The sequence below is a fragment of the Hippocampus bargibanti genome, linkage group LG01 (assembly GCF_051943395.1).
Source record: "Hippocampus bargibanti isolate YZ-2025 linkage group LG01, ASM5194339v1, whole genome shotgun sequence".
NCBI lineage: Eukaryota > Metazoa > Chordata > Actinopteri > Syngnathiformes > Syngnathidae > Hippocampus > Hippocampus bargibanti.
Window position 1 is genome coordinate 33,648,970 of NC_142734.1, and position 22,102 is coordinate 33,671,071.

The window sequence follows — 22,102 nt, forward strand, 5'->3', positions numbered from 1 at the left end:
CTTCACCCCACACTCATGCCTTGTGCATCCCCCCAATTCTCTCTCCTTCCCTGTCATCGCTTCAACCCCCCTACCCACACCTCCCACTCCCTTCCCCAAAGACCTCATGCCAAATCGGCCCGCCATCCCGCCCGCTTTCACGCACGCACACACATACACACAAACGCACACACACACAAACGGCGAGGTAACGGCAGACAGGCGCGTGACTCATTAGGCATTCGTCCCCTAGGGAGTTGGCAGGGGGGGCGCGTGCGAGGGGGAGTTTGCGCCGCAGCTGCAGGAATGTCACGGGCGGCTACCATGGTGTGTGTGTGTGTGTGTGTGTGTGTGTGTGTGTGTGTGTGTGTGTGTGTGTGTGTGTGTGTGAGGGAGGGGTGAGCTTGCTAATGCTGCTTGGAGCCAGCGGCAGGCTACCTTTCAGGAAATAACGCAAGGGAAGTGAGGGAAAGAAAATAAATGAAGGAAAAAATAACACCCCTTATTCTTTGTTTTTTTTTCCCTCCGCCAAAAGCGCAGCTAAAAGTCAGAAATAAATCTAGGGAGATTGATTGCTTAATAATCCCTGTTTGAATTTCAATGCCTTTGTTTAGCATCAAGGTGGTTTTGTTGCTTTCTATTCGAGCCTTGGCTTAGAATTAATCAATTCGTGATGACACCCAAACATAGAAGAATGTATGGTTTTTTTATCCTTTATAGACACCATTTCTTTTCTTTGTGTTATGGTTCTCAAGAATGCAGTCTGAACTAATGAATGGATCCTTCAGCATTTACAACTGTACCAAGTAATATTTGATCCAAAAATGTTACAGCTGAAAGATTTATTGGCTTACGATTTGGAAAATAGCTTCTGTTTTGTTGTTGCTCTGTGTAAAATTGACATCGCTTGTGTTAGCATTAGCATTGTTATTTTCCATTGCATTGAGTTATGTGCAGTATTTATGCAACGGTTTGCTTGCAACATGGTGTTAGAACATAAACATGGTCAGTCAAGATTAGTCAAGAATTGATTAATTTACTTTACAAATAGTTTCCAACTGTATACATAGATTAGCTTTCATCTTGTGAGCATGTCCGCCATGTTTGATGTGGCACCACCCTCGTATGTAATATCATGTTAGCTTCACTCTACCTCAGAAAGTGACATCCTGAAAAGCGCATAAAGTTCATCATTTACACACACAAATTAAGTTTGGGGGAAAAGATTAGCACCCAAAAAATGTACATAGCATTAAAATCAGATACTTATCCATGTTTATGCTCACATTCAGCACAATTCAGTATTTATCACCACATAGATAGTTTGCCACTAAAATGTTTAGTGCAATATATGTAAATATTTATGTGTAGACATTCATTTTTAAAGGTAAGTTGTTTTCATTTCATATTTAGAGACAATGGACTTTTTTATACATCCGTTATCTGATCTGCTTATCCTCAAAAAGGGTTGTGGGCATGCTGGGGCTTATCCCAGCTGTCTTCAGGCAGCAGGTGTGGGGCATCCTTGAACTGGTTGCCAGCCAATCGCATGGCCAACAACCATTCACACTCCCAAACCTCACAAGGGACAATCTAGAGTGCTAAATTCATACATACATGTACAGTGATATCTTGGTTTACGAACTTAATTGGTTCCCAGACAGAGTGTGTAAGGCGAGAAGTGTGTGTATCCCAAAAATCAATTTTCCCATAGGAAACCATTAAAATGAGAATAATACGTTCCCAGGTCCTCATAAAAAATAAATTTCTACTTTCTAATTTTCTAAGCCTTAAAACTACACAAAATATACCATTGCTTTAACCAATCACATTCAGAGTTGGCAACCCAAGGCCTGCTTGCAAACGCTGGGAATGTCAGTTTTCGGAAATTATAATTGATTAGTCTCACTAGCCACTTGTGAGAGCATCCTGGCTAGAGTCCGCACACTGTATCTGTAGTGGGCTGCATAAGCAAATATATTGTTGTGTTGATTTAATAGTGGTTTTGTCAACCCACAATGGCTGAAGTAGGATCAGAAATGGATTTGGTTGCAGATATACTGTTAAAGCCATTTTCAAGACGGACTTTTCAAAAATAGATGGATATCGTTAAGAAAGGTTGGACAGCTCCGAAGCTAGCAAAAATATTAAATAATATTGCAATTTTATGAGGCTATCAAGAATCCACACGTTCATAGTAAAAATCCGAAATGATAGTATTTCTTACATTTCTTCAAATCACAAGTTATTTCCTGGCCAATGACACCCTCTAGTGGATTGATTCCTACATAGCACTACTGAAGGCCTAGGAGTGACATGCACGGCCCACCACTGGTGAAATGTATTCCATGTTCAAGAAAAGTATTTTTTTTTACAACATTTGACCAAAATAAAACACATATTGACAATACGCTTTTTGACAATTCGACTAAGTTAACATGTTGTACACTCGCCTGACCTGTATGTGGGCAAAGTGGGATTGTTTCCCATTCAGTGACAGAGTGAAGGTGGGTGTGTATATAAAGAATAATTATTGAAAGATTGTTCTCTGATCATAGTCTATCCGATGAATCATTTAACAGAAAAAGCCAAAAGAAAAAAATGTGTTTTTTAATATATATTTTTTAATGTATGAATGTGAAGCCCTGATATTTTCTTTGGCTACTCGACTGTCAGAGAAAAGGCGTGGGAGGCGATATTCATAGTGGTGCTTGTAGTGGGACTTTTATGAGAGACTTTTTTCCGAGTCTGAAATGAGGTTGCCCACACACATTAAGGTTGCGACACACACGTTCACACGCGCACACATTCGTTGCGCGTCTTTCCTTTTTAGGGCTCCTACGTGGGCCGCCTGGGGTGTGTTACACTCGGTGTTTTTGCTTTGGCGAGCCCTCCCCCGCCTTTGCGGAAGTGTTGCCGGAAGCAGTGGGAGCTCAACCCAAGCCCTTCGTCAGTGCCGCTAAAGAAAGCATTGGGGCTTTCCGGGAGAGGTATGGGCGTGTGCGTTGTGTGGAAGCGAGGGGGACTGTCAGGCTGTCTATGTTACAGCCAGTGTGGGTGGTTGTCTACAGACTCGCATTCGCAGTCTTAGTCACAAGTGTGCTCAGACAAGCTATTCCTGTCGATGCTATAATGCTGGCACGCTCCGAGTAAAGATCCCCACTTTAGAGGGGAAACGCAACGTGGAAAGACCAGGAACAGGTGTGCATGCGTGGGTGTGTTTTGGGTGGGGGTAGCGCAGGCGTGTTTCCCTTTTAACAAGAGCAATAAAGGGACTTTGACTCTGAGAATTTGCATTGAACAGATGCGAATGTTTTGGTCCGCTATGCTTGACGTGACGTCGACTGGTTTGTGTTTAACAAAGGCTCCCAGCCCTCCTAGCGAAAACCACCACCTCAAATTACAAAGCGGTTCCTCACGCTGTCCTCCAGCATTAAAGCAATACTAGCCGCGGCACGAAAAGAAGAAAGAGGACAAAGTGCTTTTTCTGTGGCGCCCAATGAGGGGATAGTAAAGGGAGAAATATGGCGCAAGTTTGTGGCCTGCTCATCCTGGGGGATGCTTTCACCCAAGCCGGGTTCCCTCCCCTTCCCGGCTCTGTTTAATGTCTGCCATTTGAGAGACTCCGGAGGGGCTGCACCTGTTTGCCTCTTGGCTAGAAGCCCCCCACACAAACACTACCTCCTCCTCCTCCCGACGCCGCCGCCTGCCTGGCTGCCATTCACGCTGCAGCGCCTCCTGGGAGGCAAGAAGCGAGGCGAGGAGAAGAGGGGGAGGGAAGCAGAAAGGAAGGAAGGGGGAGTGAGGGAGAAGAGCAGGATTGCGTGTGGTGGAAGGGATAGCTGCAGGGCTGGAAGGCGTCCGGGAGTTGGAGTGGAGATGTCGTCGTGCAGGGAAAGCGAGACACCCGGGAGGACTTTTGACTTCAATGTCCACTTTCTCACAGCCACCTTCCTTTGTGGAGCCTTTTCTCTCACAAGTTTTACTCGCCATGTTCACTTTTCTCGCTTTTCTTTTCTCTCTGGTCGTTTTACTCATGGCCTTTCTTGCACAAACACAAACCAATGCTCAATTCCTTCTCCAAATGTCCCAGTTCTCTTGCTCCCTTCCAATTTCCTTCTTTTTCTTTTTTCTTTGCTCCTCAATTTCGTCTGCCAAGCTGATCATTCAAGATTCCACCTTTGTTTCCACATTTCCGAAATGTTTCTGCTTATTTGTACAGTGAAAATATTTCAGATATTCACTCAGTGGCCACAAGATCAGCACCAAATGACACACTTAAGGAGCTATTGCATCATCAATGTCCTCATTGTCATCTGCTGTGGCGTCAAACTGATTCAGAGAGAATTACGCACGTGCGGAAAAGACAACCACAAATATTCAAATTCAGTAACTGGCATATCAAATGCTGATTTGAAATCAAATACGAAAAAATACTTTTTTTTTGCCGCATTCGTATCTATCACCCAAAGTGTTGTTATCTCAGCATGTTGAAATGTTAACCGCATAAAATGCTTACTTTTCTCCTGTGTGTGCCTTGTTGTCCAGAATCGTGGGCGCCTCGCTGAGAAGCGGACCATCCCGCTTCCCCCCAACCGTGTGCCCAAGAAGGAGCTGGCCTCCATCTTCAGCAGTGACGACAGTGAAGGGAGTGAACGGACCGGCGGAGATCATGGCCATATTAAGCAGGAGGACGAGCTTCATTACAGTATCGTGCGAAAGGGGTACGTCATGTTTGATTGATGTGTGACTGACTTAAGTATGTCAGGCTCAGTCCGTAACACGTGCACGTAGTTATTGCGTTTTGCTCTAAAGGCTTGTTATTCTTTTCTCATGATGTGCGTCTTGACATGATGTTGAGTCATTGATGTCTTTTTTTTCTTTTTTCCAAAGCATTTCTTGCGATGTGCTCAAGTGACGTTCGTTGCTATGACCTCATGTCATCTTATTTCACGTTTGCAGCATAAGCGGCAAATAATGAAATGACCGTTGGAGCCCTGCGAGCGCTCATCTTGATGGACATTTTTTTTTCCTTGCCGACCATTTAACAAGATTGAGGACCTTAGTGCGTAAAGTGATTAATTAATACAAACAGAATAAATCAGACGTGGATTAATGGAAGGAAGAAGTGACGCTGCCTAAAAGCAAACCCTGCACAAATTAAGAACGGAGCTGTCTGGCATCAGCAAACAGATTTGGCCCCCAGTCGCACATTCTATTCATCACGTCGGGAGGAAGTCAGGATGTTTAAAAGTCCGCATGATGAATTCTGGAAGTGGTTTTCAGTATCTCGGCGAATGAGCGACTGCCTCGCAGCAATAAAATTCCCGAGTTTGATTGCACCAAAGGTCGCTCTGTGTCTGACTTGAGGGCCTTCCTAAGTGTGAATTAGAGTGCGCCCTTTTTTGCCCATGTGCCACATCTCCGGTTACTATAGGTCAGCATGACCAAAGTCCAGCCCAGGGGCCAAATGCAGCCCATGGTCAATTTTCATCCGGACTGCAGTCCTAAAATCCCGTCATGCATGTTTTTGGAATGTTGGAGGAAAGTGGAGTATCCAAATACCCCTCCCATACAAACACACTTTTTCAAAGAGGCGCCACACTCACTCGTGATCATTTGATGCTTGAATAAACTGATTTGTGCGATTGTAAAATGTGACGGAGTCGGCAGGATGAATATAATGCAGCGGCCGTTCATTGATTAACCACAGAAAGTCCCCCGGCTGCATTATTAGCAGCTTGTGCAAGCTCATTAGCGGAGGGGATGTTTTTCATGTCTTGAGACTTGGCGTGTGACACAGCGGACAGCGCACCAACTGTGACGCTTTAAATGGATCCACTAACCTCATTTAAGAGGGCTTCCTCTCCCCCTGACACTTGTGCCGCTGGCGCGTTAAGATGATAATGAATTTAAAGAACACTTATGACGAATATGTCAGGCTTTTACCCTTTAGAAAGGCCACGGACCCACTGGAGCCGGAGCTCCGGTCTGTACTGGGCATCCGTCTCGGCGTCGCTTTATCCGCCGATGCAGGTCTGGACGAAAGGGATAATGGGATGTCCAATCACAGAAATGTGATTTCCATTGACCGCAGCTTCGTAAGTGAGTCGCAGGAGGGTCTGAACAAATTGGATTTGGCCATTGGTTGTGAAAAATACAGGACGCCTCTGCGTGTGTGTGTGTTTCTGTGTGTATCATCATCGGCAACCGCAACGTATCGCTAAATTGAGGCTGAATGTGTTTGTCCAAAATATGTCTTCTCCACACAACCTTGTACAGCTTAATGGGCTGAATAAAAAGCACACTTTGCTGCTTTAATCTCCTCCATTCTTCCCTTTATTTTCAATTTGAGCCACAGATGATGACAACTACGAATTGACAATTTATAGGAGAACGACATTACTGAGGATTATAACACCGACTGATACATCACGACCTCTCAGCGGAATTTCCAGGATCTATGCTGTGTATGCCCACTAGAGCATCAACAACATTTAAGAAATTTGAGCCACCCCAAATTAAAAGATTTAGCAATGCCATCAGATGGAAAATCATTGCTGTATCAATCACACTTGAAGTCCACATCCGGTCAACCAATGGAACATTTCATCTAAAAAATGAAAGCACGTTCTCTAAATAAACATATAAACAAACAAATAAATGTATGCTTGAATACATGAAGACATAAATATATAAATCAATACACAAATAAATAAATGCATGAATAAATAAGCACAAATAACTACACAAATAAAAACTATAAAAATAAACGAATACACAAACACAAATAAATACATACAAATAAATAAGTAAATACATAGAAAAATAAATACACACAGAAGGAAAATCATTGCTGTATCACACTTTAAGTCCACATCTGGTCAACCAATGGAACATTTCATCTCAAACATGAAACCACGGTTTCTAAATAAATAAAAACAAACAAATAAATGAATAAATAAACAAATAAATCAATACAAATAAATAAATACACAATAACTATAAAATAAATTAATAAACATAAATAAACACAAATAAATAAAAATATATATACATAAAGAAATGGGTAAATAAACACACTTAGATAAATAAATGCATACACAAATGACTGATTAAATAAGTGGATAAATTAATAAATAGGCAAATAAATAAACAGATGAATAAAAATAAATAAACATAGAAATAAATAATTATATAAGTAAACAAGTAAACAAATAAATATGTTCATACATAAATAAAATCTTACTGTTTAATTTTTCAGTCCATTTAAAGATTGATTAAAATGTGCTGACAAGGAGTCGGTTTAATTATCCAGTAACAATCTCTGGAGCCTGCTGATGTTTTCAGTTTACCCTCCTTGGGGGGTGAAGGGTGTGACGGGGTGTATATGTGCATTTTCAGTGCACATCATTTGCAACTTAATCACCATTGAGGGGAAATGTCGATAATATTACTGAATGAGGAGATCAAATAATGTCAGAAAAAAAACATCAGACCAACAGGACCTCAATTCAAGCTGACAAATTGTCATACTAAAATGTGGCAAACGACATTAAAGAGACTTGGGACCTTACTTAAATGAGCCAATTGACGACACGATGCAAAGTAAAGGCACAAGTTCCGGCCCATTTAATTTATATTATGTACAATCTTTATCTGATCCATCTATGGGCACAATTATGAACATTTGTGCAAATGGCAACGTTTCATTTGCACAGTTTTTAAAGAAATCACCCCTCCATTTTTCCCCCATAGTTATGTTTAAATGTTTCTTGCTATCGCATTCAATGGAGCCAGAAAGGTCTTTAATCAGCCACCGTTTTCCTGAGAGGTGCACAAACCAACGAAGCCTTGAACTTAAAGGACAACCGAGGCCTCCGGACAAGTTGTGTCCATAATTTGTAAAATCGCTTCAAATGACTTCTACTGAGCGTATTTTACAAAGATTCCACCGCATATAGCTATATTTTACATTTTAAGACTCGCACTGAATATTCATGAAGTCTTGTTTTTGAGTTGGTGACGATTCGTGACGTCACGTCACGGAGGGAATGCCCCTGACCAAGAAAGCGACACGCAATGCATTTTGGGGTACTTTGTTTGGTCTGAAAACTTCGTGTTGATCAGTGTTGATGGCGAAATTAGAAGGAAAACACATAAATAACGCCATGGTGAATCGTGGTGTGTTGCACCAAGACAACTATTAGATATTCGCTGACACAAATTCCCAGCAGACAAATCAGCCCATTTCCAACGGAGCTTTGGCGCCATCTTCTGCATTTTCTGGGAGCTACATTGGAGTCCAGATGCCTCAAAATGACACGGAATAAATAACGTCTTTAATCGATTGCAAACATTTATGCTTTCCTCTTCAGAACTATTTGAGTCATATTCACAACTGGATGAGTAACAAGAAAGCATCTTCTCCGAATCTGAAGCCATTGTTTTGATTCTCGAGCAAGGCAAGACGTCTTGGCGTGACCTCACGAACAAGGGGGCGGGACCTTCTGAAACTGGACACTTCCGGGTTCAATTTGAAGTAGTTTTTGGACACTTTAAGTCATTTTTATTGGTGTTTTGCATTTGACTAAAAATATCATCCTGCGTGTTTTGGGTACTTTAGATGCTATATAACGTTTTTCTGATGTCAGTTAGGAAACAAAAAAGTGGTGTCGGTTGTCCTTTAAATAACTGCAATTGTGCTGATTAGAAAACACAAGACTTTTCCCATAGGGTGGGTTCATATTTGCACATGGTTACGTTTGTGTCAATCCGAGTAAAGAACCATGACCACGGAAACAGTTTATTTCTGACGTATTCAACATTTCGCTTTGCGGCTGTATTGAACAACTGCGCTTATTACCTTCTTCCCGGAAAGGGGGGGTCACGGACAGTGTGAATTTACTGGAAATGTCTCTCTTCTAAGTGTTAATTAGTGAGCTTCGGGGGGTGGCTTTATGGCTTTGTGGAAGTGCTTTTTGTTTGAAGCCATTTTGGTATGGTTGATGCTTGTTTTCCAAAGCAAAATAAAGAAGTATTTGAGTGGGTGTTGACAACAAGTAACTATTCTTAACTAATTACTCATAAGTCTCTCTCAAATTTGAAGGCAGCTTGTGCCATGTGATGCTCTTTATCTCCGTTTGACTAATTAAAGAATTATTTCCAGAGTTTCTTAAAAATAAAGGAAGCGGGTCGATGATGAACATAGATTGCGTTTGGCCAAAATCTGCGACACTGTTCCAATTGGAGTGACTTGTTGTGCCTCAGAAAAAAGAGCATCAAGTCAAAAACGAGCGAGTGGTTATTTTTATTCCTGTTTATTCTCACCTCTGCTTGCTTGACTTTCCATTTTGTGCTGTCTTTCATAGCTGCAAGCGGCACAATGGTTACTGTCTCTTTTATTTTGTTCGATTCCTCCTTTCGAATTTTGGTCCCATTGCTAGCGTTCTGATAGCCGGGTGGACCCAGCACCTTTCTGTAAATGAAGGACTCTTCTTGGCCCTCTTTCCTTCAGAGTGCAGGAATTAGGCATGTTGCTCGCATTAGGACCAATTTATTTGTGTGGTGTATTTTTAGGACAAAAACAGTTCCTAGCGTTGTATTTAGTATATACAGTAAAGTCTCGTTATATCGATATCGGTTATATCGATAGTACTGCTTATTACGATACTATTTCTATGAACGCAAGGAGAAAATTTACATGCCGCAGGATCGGATATATCGATAGTCCCGTTATATCGATATTTTTTCCGACTCCCGAGAATATCGATATAACGAGACTTTACTGTATATGTAGTTAATAGGCTATTGCTAAAGCACGACTGTCCAGTGGTTAGCACGTCATCCTCACAGTGCAGAGTTATCAATTCCAGGTCCGGCCTCCCTGGTTTGGAGTTTGTACGTTCTCCCTGGGCCTGCATGGGTGTTCTCTGGGTACTCCAGTTTCTTCACACATTGCAAAAACACTCAAGGCAGGCGGAGTGAACACTCTAAATTGTCGCAAGATGTGAGTGTGGATGGTTGTTTGTTTCTGTGTCCTATGCAATTGGCTGGCAACCGGTTCAGGGTATAGCCCGCCCACTGCCCAAAGACAACTGGGATAGGCTCCAGCACCCCCTGTTACCCTTGTGACGATAAGCGGATCAGAAAATATGTGGATAGATGGATAAAGCACGGCTAAGCTGACAAAACGTCAGGCACAGTTTGAGCTCTTGCTTGCCACCTCATTTGTAAAAGCATTCAGATGCTTGTATTTAAAATAAAGAAAACAAAATAAAATCGGTGCCTATTTTACATCCTACCTTGAGTTCTTAGTCATTCTGAGAGTCATTTATAGGCGCTGACGGATGTGGACACCAGGCTGTACTTTGCCCCAGGTCTGGTGTAGGCTGAAGTTGGTTGTGCGTTCGGTCTGCTTTGGAGGTTACAGCTCTAGATCTTCACGCCCTATCCCGCTTTTGACCTCTTTCTGTCTTGTCTGAGTCGCTATTTCTCCTCCACATTAACATCCCCATCGTCTGTCTGTCAGCACTTTGCCAGTGGCTGTGTGAGACGTGGCGTCAGGGTGCCTCCGCGCCAGCTTTTGCCAGCTCATATGGTGACCTCCAGCATTGCTACCTCAGACTCGCCGTGCCAAAGCCTCTGTGGGGTTACTGCTGCACCATACCGAGTCCTTTCCTGTTTTTCTGGCCTGTTCTCAGTTGTAGTTGCATGATATATGGGAGTCAGTGCAAACAAAGCACCCTACAAAGGGTTGTGCTGATTCTTGTGAAATGTTGAGGTCCTGTGTTGATTTGGAGGGATTAAGATTTTAACAAAATGGAGTAAAAAATAACACAGCAAAGTGACCATGAAGGATTTCCCTTCAAACTTATACACTGAAGAAAATCGGGTCCAGTTAGTCCAGTGATGGCATTAGCAAACATATTTGTAGCGTATTGAGATCAAACTATTATTAAGAATTGTATTAACAGCCATTTTCCACCTCAATGTCTGGGTCGGTGAGTCTCCTGTGGTTCAGGATGCAAGGGTTGAGTTGACCGTTTCAGGGATGACTTGAGGCTGAAATGGCAGATTGTGTCCTTACTAGCGGCCAGGCTCAACATTAACATAATACTCCACTCACCACAGCCTATCCTCACCAGGCTCCCATCCTGAGAGCTCATGTGGGAGCGCTGACTCAGGTGACTGGATCTTAAGCTCCATCTCCTTCTCCACCATCTGTGGGGGGGAGTGTGACCTTGCCGTCATCCACTGAAAGGAAAGGGTAGCCAGACGTGGGTGAAGATCGGCCCCAGCCCCTCATTAGGACAAGCCGGACAGCTGAAGAAACGTGCGCTAATTACTCCGCTAACAATGCCCTTGCCGTTCATGGCTTACAGCGGACGACGTGCCACAAGGACGATAAACCTCTAACCTCCCTGAGGAGCTCACGATAGTATTATGATGGTTATTTTGAGTAACCGATCGAGGGAGACCCCCTTATGAGGCTGCTCTGCTTTTAATCATCTTGAAAGCTGACATGTCATGCTTTGCGACATACAGTATGAGAGGATAAGTTAAAAAACACGGGCTAAAAAAAGGTCTTCATAAGGATTGTTTGGGGTCACAAAAAGAGAGACTAATGAATTTATAGACTTAGTTTTTTGGAATGTCAGCTAAAAGCGGAAAAAAATCAAGCCTCTGCTTCCACAAGCTGTTTGCCATTAAGTGTGACGACACTTCCACTAGACGGCTGCTACACTCCCCCTGAATGCTAAGCGGCTATTTCCCATCATTATGGCATTTAATGCGATCAGGATGGTAATCAGATTGCAAATGAAATACCCCCCTGACACACTTGTGTGGGTCTGCTGGCGAGGAAAGAAGGTAATTGATGGGGAATTGGACAGCACCAGCCAACTTGGGGGTGTAAACCCATTTTTTGTTCCGTTCCTGCGTTTAAAGCAAGGCTTAGAACGAATGTACGTTTTTTGTGTGCACCAGAGCTCCCCCTATGGTGAGGTTTATCAATGTTTGTGAACATATAAATTATAGGTAAACAGCTGCTTTTTTGGTCATTGCAAAACCTCATAGTTTGATAGGCAATAGAAAGAGACACACTTTTTTTTTCGTTTATTAATGTTAGTTACAGCAAAAATTAAAATAAAAACAAAAATATACCGCTGTTAAATGAGAAAAAGTCTACTCCAACAGTGAAACACTGTCGGTATATTTTCCAGATCAAGTTACAATAGTTGGCAATCCTGCATTGAGACCGATCACATGATTAAAAAATAATCTACCCCCCCCCCCCACCCCCCACATGCATGAAGCACATTTAAACTCATTGAAACACACTTAATTGTTTTGGGCTCAGTTTTGAAAGTATTCATTTATTGCTTGTTTCACTCTTTTGTACACTCAGTTCTTCAACTAAGAGGGAAAGCAAAGGTTCAGGCTATGACCCCCCCCCCCCAATTGAAATTTACTGTAAGACTGACGCATGAAGAAAAAAAATAATTCAAGCTGTAAAATGTACAACCAAACCATTTAATCCACTCTATCTTAATGCTAGCTTAATGCTAGTTTAATGCTAGCATATAATGCCAAATACAACTTCCATGCTAATTGAAATCAGCCAAAATCTAATGCGAATTACGAACCTTCAAATCATTACTAATTTTAATGGATGTAGCATCAAAATATACAGATGAAGTATATAACGATACTTCAAATATTATATTCACGCTGCTCCCTTGAAACATCTATGACTGCAACATGACTACATGACTTCCAGTAGCAGCTCGGTGCCCCCGGGGGATGTTGCACAATGTGGTACGATGCGCATCTTAAAATGTGGAATGGTATATCAATTTAAAATGTGTTCTAATTTTTAATATTGCCTTCAAACAGCTGGTATAGTGGCATCTGTTTCAGCAGCAGCGTAATCATTGCGCCTGTTGAACTACCTGTACTTAAAGGTCGTGAAATCGTTGGATAATTGATGAGAGCCAAAAGCGCTAGCGGTTGTAATGTCATCTGTCAGAACGTGTGACACACGTATGAGTTAAGAGCCAGTTTAACGCGATCACCTGTCACTGCTGAGTTTGGGCATACTGTGGGTACCGTCAGTGGTCATTTAACAAATGTCAGAAAGAAAGAATAGGGAATGAAACCAAAAATTCGGAAGATACAAAAAGGAGAGGAGTAGCAGTACCTTACAATGCAGGAATTTCTGATTTCAGAGTCCTTTGGCAACACAAAATTCCTACGTATTTCAAACCGATAAACACTTTGAGGCAAAAATTAGTGCATCCAAAAGATAGGCTGCCAAATGAAAAACAAAGTAATGTAGTTTATTCAACACATTGTAAGAATGAAAATTGTAAAGAGCAGTACATTGGGGAGACGAAACAAATTCTCAAAAAAGACTTTAGCAACATCGCAGGGATAAAACTAGTGGACCTCAATCGGCAGTACATATGCACCTAAAAGCTAGCAACCACTCATTTGACGACAATGAGGTTAAAATCTTAGCGAAAGAACATAGATGGTTTGAAAGGGGAGTAAAAGAAGCAATTTTAATCAAACAACTAAATCCTTCATTAAACTGGTTTGGTGGGGTGCGGTTCAATTTGGTTATATCAGTGGGGCTGCAGGGAGTAGCACTCTGCTCCCCCCCAACCTGAGAGCAAGGACCTATCATTAGCAGAGTCCGGCACCGCCATGTCTGGACAGTAGGGATATATATATATATAAGGCCTAAACTAGCAGTAAGACTTTAGTTTGCTGACGAAGTTTCTTGGATAAGAAGCGAAAGGTCCGACACCTTCAAAGAAGTACAGATGACGGCTGAAGAAACCTTTTCATCGATGTAAGGAGAGTGTTAAAAAAATTACGTCACACTGGTTTGGATCTGGGGATTTCTGTTTGGAAGTGTTTAACGCTTTTGTTTGTTTCTCTTGTCTTCTTCTATGGGCGTGCATCAGTCGTGACAGCGACCTCTCTACAATCATCTCAAACCTGCACCACAGCAGACAGCACGGCATGCCTGAGGGCCAGCCAGCCTCCGACCACAATGCCAGTCCGGGACACACAGGTAGGACCTCCGGTGATGTTGCGGGGCACATTGTCATATTGGCAATTATTATTTTATTTGTCTCTAATGTGCGATTGGGTTTTTTTTTTGCCATTGAGTTCTTGAAGTTCGCTCTCTAGTCTCTTGTTCAATGTTCTTTTTACATTCCATGCAGCAAGTGTGGATTTATTTTGTCTTTATTTCAGTTTCAAATGACCTCTGAATAAATAGCTTTGTTTGCTCTTAATCCAAACAATCATGTGAGTTGAGGAACCGTGTTGTGCTAAGATAGGTAGGATCTCACAGACGGAACACAGACAGCTTTTAATCGCAGCTATTTGTCAAGTAGCCCGTGTGTGGATATTGTGCCGCCATGAAAGACATATGGTTGGTAAAACGACCTCACTAATCAGCAATTATCACAGAGTGCTTTGATGTTTTATGCCACTCGGACGATTAAAACTCACATAGTTGTGTTTAGCCTGTAAGCTAAATATACAAAAAGCACATCTTTTTTTATTTGTTATTGCATGCGCACCACTTTGTAAAAGCATTAGTGATTCCGCAAAAGATCGCCTGTTCACGAACGTTCGAGTAAGGTCTAACACAGTTGACTGGAAGTTTGTTTTTCTCAACTTGAACATGAATGGTCATCACTTGAGAAAATTCTTAAATAAAACTCGTGATATGAAATTCTATTTAGCAGCAGAACCCCAATTATAACTCATAAATTATATATAGTGCATATGCCATGCATTGACTGTATGCAAATAGTAAAGCCAACCCTGCGCATAGTTGCACGTGGGTGCGTTTGAAGTTTGAGTGCAGTGAATTACTTGACTAGAAAGCTTGGAAAAGCTAATTTATAGTACGAATGTCTCTTAGGACAGCAGTTATAGAAGACATTTTTTATTCCGCATGTACAATGCAGCTTTGTAGGCAAAACCCTAAATTTGCCCCCGGAGTGACCCTGCCCTCTTCTCATCCTATTAGCCATTAGCGCAGCAAGTGGCAAATCAGCTCAGACCCATCACCTCCATTCCCCCGCGCTCTGTTTGTTCATCTTTTGTCTGCGGGATTAATTGTCCATACGGTACCTGTGGGAGCCGGGCATTGTGGATACACGGATGCCACCAATAGACGGGTAGCGCCTTATACCCAATTTAGGAATGGATTTTCACCCCGATTGCTGTTTTAATCATCCTCTTTCCGCACCACTTAATTGTTGAGTTGTTGCGCTAACGAAGAAAGACACAAAGGGCGGACAAGGACGTTCATTTGGCGACCGCTGACGAAAGGGGGTTTGCCTTCGCCAGAGGGGGTCCTGGGCCTGAAAATCTGCCCGTTTAAGCATTAAAGTGCGATTTAACAGGCTGCCCGCGCGCCACGGTCCGTGTCTGTAAACAGGTCCAATCCGATCAGTGCCTGTAATTCTGTCTGCCAGTGAAATTAGACGCAACACACACATTCACAAGCACACGATTGCACACAAAATAGCGGTAAGCGACACGGAATGCGTGCCCACGTAAAATCAACACAAGTTAGGGAGGATTGACGTCTAAATACAGCCTCGGTGTCTGTGTAAGGTTTCGGGCTGGGGATTATTTAACTTTTTTTTTTGTCTAGCCTTTTCTCCTCCATCAACGTTGCAACTTTACGGCGAATTGTGAAATTGAAGTGTGCGCAAACAAAAACAGGAAGTAGATGAGGCAGAAGAAGAGAATGCTCACAGGAGAGAGACGCTGTGATGGAAGAAACATTTGGAATTAGTGAGACAGAGGAAAGAGAGATGAATGAGTGTGCTGGCGGCTTCGGGGGAGAGCTGGCGGCAGCTATGGTGGCGGACAGCGCCGCCTGTGTATATGTGTGTGTGTCTGTGTGTGTGTGTGTGTGTGCGTGCGTGGGGAGGAAAGGAGGTCGTCTCTGTGCCGGAGCAGGCCGTTAATTAAATCTGAGGGACAGACAGGAAGGCCGCCTCCCGCCTTCTCTTCTCCTTTCTATCCCTCCCTCATTCGCGCTCTCGCTCCCCAGCCGGCGGCTATTCAGAGGGTCTGTGAGCGGCGATGGGGGGATGTGGGGATGAGGGGATGAGGGATGGAGGAAGGGAGGTGGGGGCTGGCGGGAAGGGTGGCGGTAGTGGTGGGGGAATGGGGGGGCGGACGGGCGCCGTTGCTGAGAGTCTGGCGGCCTGTGGAGACTGTAAACTGTGGCGCTGTGGTCAGACCGGAGACTCAAACAGGCAGATAAGGTGTTTTTGGACCGCCTCCTCCTCCTACTCAGGCTCCCACAGGCAGTTACAACTTGTGTGTATGTGTGTGTGTTAGCATCTTACCCAGTGTGTTTTTAAGTGCCTCTTTTGTTTTTTACTTGCACATGAATCTGGAACACAGCATGTTTAGGGAAGGGGATTTCTTTTTTTTCCCCTCAGCCAGGTAGTGAGTGCAAGTTGCCTTTTAAGTTTTACTTATGTCGGGTTCTATGAAACAAAGCAAATACTTTTGGATTTCTCAGGCTGTAACGTAGAGATGAGGAAGTATGGGTGGGTGGCAAATACTGTAAAATGTGTCTCGGAGAGGTTGATCTTTGACCTTGCCACTGTTGGAAGGCTTGCTTCAAAGAACTGAAAAATTATCATTGTGTCTATTCCAGAAGTTGAGGTGGATATTTTGGAATAGGGGGTGGTGGGTGAATTTTCTATAGACTATAGGGGTCACAGGTGAGGTTGAGGCTATTGCAGTGAGCAGAGGGCAAAAGTCAGGGTAAACTCTGGACTGGTCACAAGCCGCATGCGGGACACATTGAGACAATCAAACGTTCACCCTTATGGACAAATAAGTGTCTTCACTAAATTGGCTTTTTGGAATGTGAGAGGAAGATGGATGGACAAGCAATCTTCAAAAACAAGGAACTTCGGAGCAGACTGTCCATCCAGCGTCAACTCTCGGAGCCGTGAGACAAACGTGCTAACAACGTAGTCACTCTGCTGCCTGATGGGATGATGTTCACGTTTTATTTGAACGCAAATAAAGTCGTTCATTTGTGTCTCACAGACACTAATTTGTCCAACTACCCATGTCGGGTAATGGCTTGTCGGGTAATGTCGATTTTTAATTTAATCTTCAATCATGTGAGGGTGCGTAAAAAAAAAATCCCTAACCTTTAAGATCCGTTGTTTTGATGGTAATGATTCACACGAATAGTGTTGCTGAGCAACAGGTGCTGTAAGTGAAGTCTGATCAGTCAATTCAAGGTTTGATGACGAACAGATACACATTTATTTATAAAAAATATACAGATTGCTACACACACAAAAAATAAATATATTGACAACAAAACAAATAAATAATAAACAAATGACTAAATAAATTAATCCAGAAATTGATAATTACAAATAAATAAATAAATAAATACATACACATATACATAAATACATAAACACCCAAATAAATAAATACATAAATAAATAAATAAATAAATATATAAAAAACAAATAAATAAATAAATTAATTAATTAATTAAAAATAAATAAATGGTTTAGTAATTAGAAGTTATCTTCGGGACTTGATCAATCAATTTTGATAATATGCATTCTCTTTGTAATTTTCATTTTGAAAACTTCCTGCTGTCTCCAATTATGTGGCCTCACTCAAAATCCAAGAATAATCAAACGTAGCTACCGCCAGACTCCAAATAATTACTTGTTAATGGCTTCCTCCGTGTTTGTCACAGCGTTACGCTAATCTAAATGCGCTAAGTTACGGTTTCCGGAAACTTCTTAAACACACACGGCCACCTGTCCGCCAGATGACTTAGCAGTTAGTGACATTTTGTCCACATGCCGCCCATAATTCTTCTAGAGTTCCACTTTTCTTAATTTCCTCCGTCTCCCGCCAAAAAAGACTAGCACGCGCCGTCAACTATATTACCACGGCGTGTACTTTGCATGTTGGCAGCGTCCCATCCTCCCTCGGCACGAGCCCAGTGCCCTCACGTCGCCCCCGTCTCCATCACCCACCGCGACTGCCCCCTCGCCCAGCTGCATCGGCCCGTAAGCCAATCAATGGCGGGGCTTTCAGGGCCGGCGGAGGCCCCAGTGCGCGGAAGGGGGGGATCAATAAGTTATTAGCACCATTCTGTCAGCTGTAATGTGAAGATTGATTGGGGGGGCTGCGGCTGGCGGCCCACGTTCCCGCTTGTCACCCTGCCTCCCCCCCCCTTCCCCCTTCTTTGCCACCCACCTTCTCCCATTCTGGCCTGATAAAGATGACAGATTAACGGAGTAAGAGAGGAATTAAGGAGTCTGGCTGTCGGAGCTGTCACCACGCTCGCTGCAATGGGGAGAGGACGGAGGAGAGGAAATTGGACTGGAGAGAGAGAGAGAGAGAGAGAGATAGAGAGAGAGAGCAAGGAATGCTGCCTTGCTTGATGGTTCGCCCTGATGGTGTCACATGAAAGAATGGTTTAGAGCCGGCTTTTTCCTCTCGGTTTTGAGACGCTCTTTCCCTCTCATCTGTTTTTCCTCTCAGCCGGATGAATTGCGCTTCTAAAGGCGGTTAACTTGCAAGGTTGACATAAAATGGCATTTGGACACGTTTCTGATGGCTGTTGAAGGGCGAAGGATCCAGTTGGGTTTGCATATAAACAAATCACAAGTTATTGAATGGTTTCACAACGCAATTCTAGGACCATTCCACTGTTTACGTTCAACGTGCAGTCTTGCAGTTTACACCGCTAAACTCCGATCTGATGGCTAGCATCTCTAGCTTGACAGAAATGCTGCGTCAGCATAAGCTGTGGCCTCTCACGGAGTGACACCTGCCAGCAATTTCCCGACAGCGAACAAAGGACAACATTGGAGGACATCCAGTGTCCTGTGTTACTTCTTCTTGCCACGTGGCTGTTTATTACAAATGGGAGACAAGGTTTGTTTTAGAGAAGGCGCATTCAGGATTTTGTCGTCAGCCAGAAAGTCGCGTGTGCCAAATGTTTTGCAAAGTTGGTACCCTGGCAACTTTTGAGAATTGAAACATTACTATACTAGAACATTCCAAACCGTACTAAACAAATATAACACTTCAGCAGTCCGTTTGGTGATAATGGTGAAGGCAAAGCTAGAAACTTATAAAGAGATCCTTGTGGGGTGCCAGCTGCTTCAACGGGTTGGTTGAAGAAAAACAAAATATATAGAGACTTGAAGTCTTGAACACATAAGAGAAGACACCCAGTATCGATACAGATCACAGTTGAACATATCAATATGCTCTCATCATAGTAATGAATGTAGTTGTGTTGTTTGCTCCATTCCAGATCACCAAAGAAATTCCCCGCACCAATCATCAAATAATAATCACCACCAACATAACAGGCATGTGATCGAGAAGCGCTCCGGGTAGCAAACTTGACTGTAAGTTAGTAAACGGCTTGCGCAGACGCTAGCACTGCTCAGGGCTGGGCATTAAAAGGCAGCATCAGTCTTCTAAGAAGCACCATTTAATTGGCTTTAAAAGCTTGCCGCCCTCAAATCTCTGGCCCTCGGGCACCCAGCTCTGGAGACTGCGTGTCTTTAGTGAGGTCAGCTCCAGAGATGACTCCAGGATGTGTGTTTGATCATCAGCGGGCGCCTCCGAGCGTGGGTTGGAAGCATGCTTTTTGCATTTTCTGAAGGTGGAATGGAGGATCCAGCTAATGGAGATTGTTGTCGTTTCTGGATTAGAAGATGTCTTTTTTTTTTTTCGAACAAGGGACAAGTGGGGGACGGGGGTGCAGAGCATTGGGATTGCAGATGATGAGGGGCATCATTGAGAAGGACCCTTCATGTATGCACGTGTGTGCGCGTGTGTATGCGTGTATGCGTGTGTATGTCTATCTATCCATCCTCATTAACATCTTCCACCCTCTAATGGTTTTTCGGGTGGTAATGCTTTTGAATCTCTTCAACAACATCAAACAAGGGATTAAAAATTGAAGGTTTTTTTCCTCCCCACTTAAAGATGTTGTGGGGAAAAAAATAAACACGCCTAAAGGCACCGTAATTTGCATACCATACTAGGATGTATCATATGGTGGTGGAGCAACTGCTTTCCCACGTGGAATTCAAAAACATATTTTAACACTCTACAATTGAAGTTATGATCACGCTCAGTACCGCATTTCTAAAGTACTGAAATGACCGAGTTTTTGCAAGTACATGACTTACCGCTTGTAATGTATTTTGACCTTGCGATGACCAGACGGCAACTTTTCTCTCGAAATGTCCACTTAGTGGACATATAAACCACTTCCAGCTGGCATGTTAATATTATCCACAATTCCAGTCAGCCTGTATGCCATTTGGGACCCTAATTAAGTCTCGATCTTGCCAAGCTAAACTTTATCACCATTGGGACTATAACCCTGAGCTAACATTGTTGACCAGTCTGCCGCTTTAAGGTCATTTCTGTAAATAATTCCTGCGGCTCGACAGTGAAGTATTGGAAATAAAGTTGACTAAACAAGACAAAAAGTGGTGGAGCCCCACCAGAATGTTCAATCTTTTCCATCTCCACTCAGAAACATTTTTTTTCACAAAGGAGGCAATTTTCCAAAAATACACTTTGATATCAAGCCAAAAGATGTGTTTGTTTGAACAAGGCCTGAGCTCATGACAGAAATCGACAAACTTTTGCAAAGAATAGCCATTGTTTTTGTTGTTCATTGTTTTTATGGACACATACAGAGTAGACAGAATGGCCGTTCTCTTTGTCGGGGGGGTAAAAAAAGCTCCTCCCCATCCCTAAAAATGCTCTGAATAAAGAGACGGCAGGAAATCGGAAAAAACACCAGAGGAAGCAGTCTCTGCTGTTGTTTGTCTGACAGAGTCTGACAAAATGCGAGGTGCGCCGGAAAAAAGAAAAAAAACAGCCAGCAAGAGAGATGACAAACATCTTTTCCATTCCTGCGACGCGGTCTGCATCTCCTCCCTCCGTGATTAGGCCCGTATTGATTTGAGGTGTGTTTGATTGGATGGAGGTGAGACGGCGGCGCTGGAAGGAAGGAACGCTTGAGAGGGGAGGAGATGGCGAGGAGGACGAGGAGGCAGTGGTAGGGGGTGCTGTGATTGTACACAAGATGAGGAACGGCAACGAAATGTTTGTTCACAAGCTGGAAATGGGCTGAACATCGCCAACAGTCAGGACCAAAACAAGAGCAATGTGCGTGTTTAGCGGACCTTGACATCGAGTAAACACGGAGTCAATAATCACGATTCCAAGACATGTCTCACCGAATGCCGTGTGGTGGAAATCAAGGAACTGACAGATGAGAAAGAATGTATTCTTCTTCTCTTATTTCTTAAAGTATAGTACCAGTAATACACCATAGGAAAATGACGTGGGCATTCGATTGGAAATTTTAGTATCTTTCACGAGCTGAGAAAAACACAGTGGGCAAATGGCACCCAGGCTGTTGTTTGGACACCGTCTGCTTTGAGGCGATGCAACCACAGTTTTTTTAACCACATCTGGTAAAAGAAAAGCAGAGAGAAGACCTCTGGGCAGTCTGTTGGAAAATATGGTAGTGCGATAGAGAGACAGGACCCTTGTGCTGTTTTCACATCTCCAGATACCTGTGGCCTCAATAACTCTTGTTCCAGCTTTTATTTTTATTTTGGGGTGGGTGGAGGGAGTTGCTCTTTAAATCTTTTAACTCACGGCCCCAACTAATTTCCTAGCAATCATTCGTTCAGGAAGACAAACCATTTTTTTAATACACCAATTGCATTAATTTCGCTGTTTTTGTCTGCATGTTTACAGATGACCTACTCGGAAAGAGGAGAAGCTTTTCTCCCAACAGTAGCAGCAACTCCCCATCCGACAGTAAGAAGTCCCGCAGCGTATCCCCCAAAGGTAAGAGCAAGTATTGCACTCAAGACCAAAAACTTTAGTGGAGTCAGACAAGAATTGTCAATTGTAAATTCAACTTGACTCACTTGAACTCTGAAACTGCACAAGGCATTGCATTATGAAGTATAAAGTATATACAGTATACCGTTTTCACCAGGAATGAAATGGGACAGAATCAGTC

The 22,102-nt window shown here is 43.0% G+C and overlaps 1 protein-coding gene across 2 annotated transcripts in view; it reads left to right on the forward strand.

Moving 5' to 3' along the window:
* samd11 (sterile alpha motif domain containing 11) overlaps positions 1-22,102 on the forward strand; it is a 56,344-nt gene that overhangs the window by 10,774 nt on the left and 23,468 nt on the right. For both annotated transcript variants that reach the window (XM_089012390.1, XM_089012381.1), the window contains exons 3-5: positions 4,528-4,703; positions 13,953-14,062; positions 21,832-21,924. In XM_089012390.1, the coding sequence (XP_088868516.1) occupies positions 4,528-4,703; positions 13,953-14,062; positions 21,832-21,924 (379 nt within the window). The remainder of the gene's footprint in view (positions 1-4,527; positions 4,704-13,952; positions 14,063-21,831; positions 21,925-22,102) is intronic.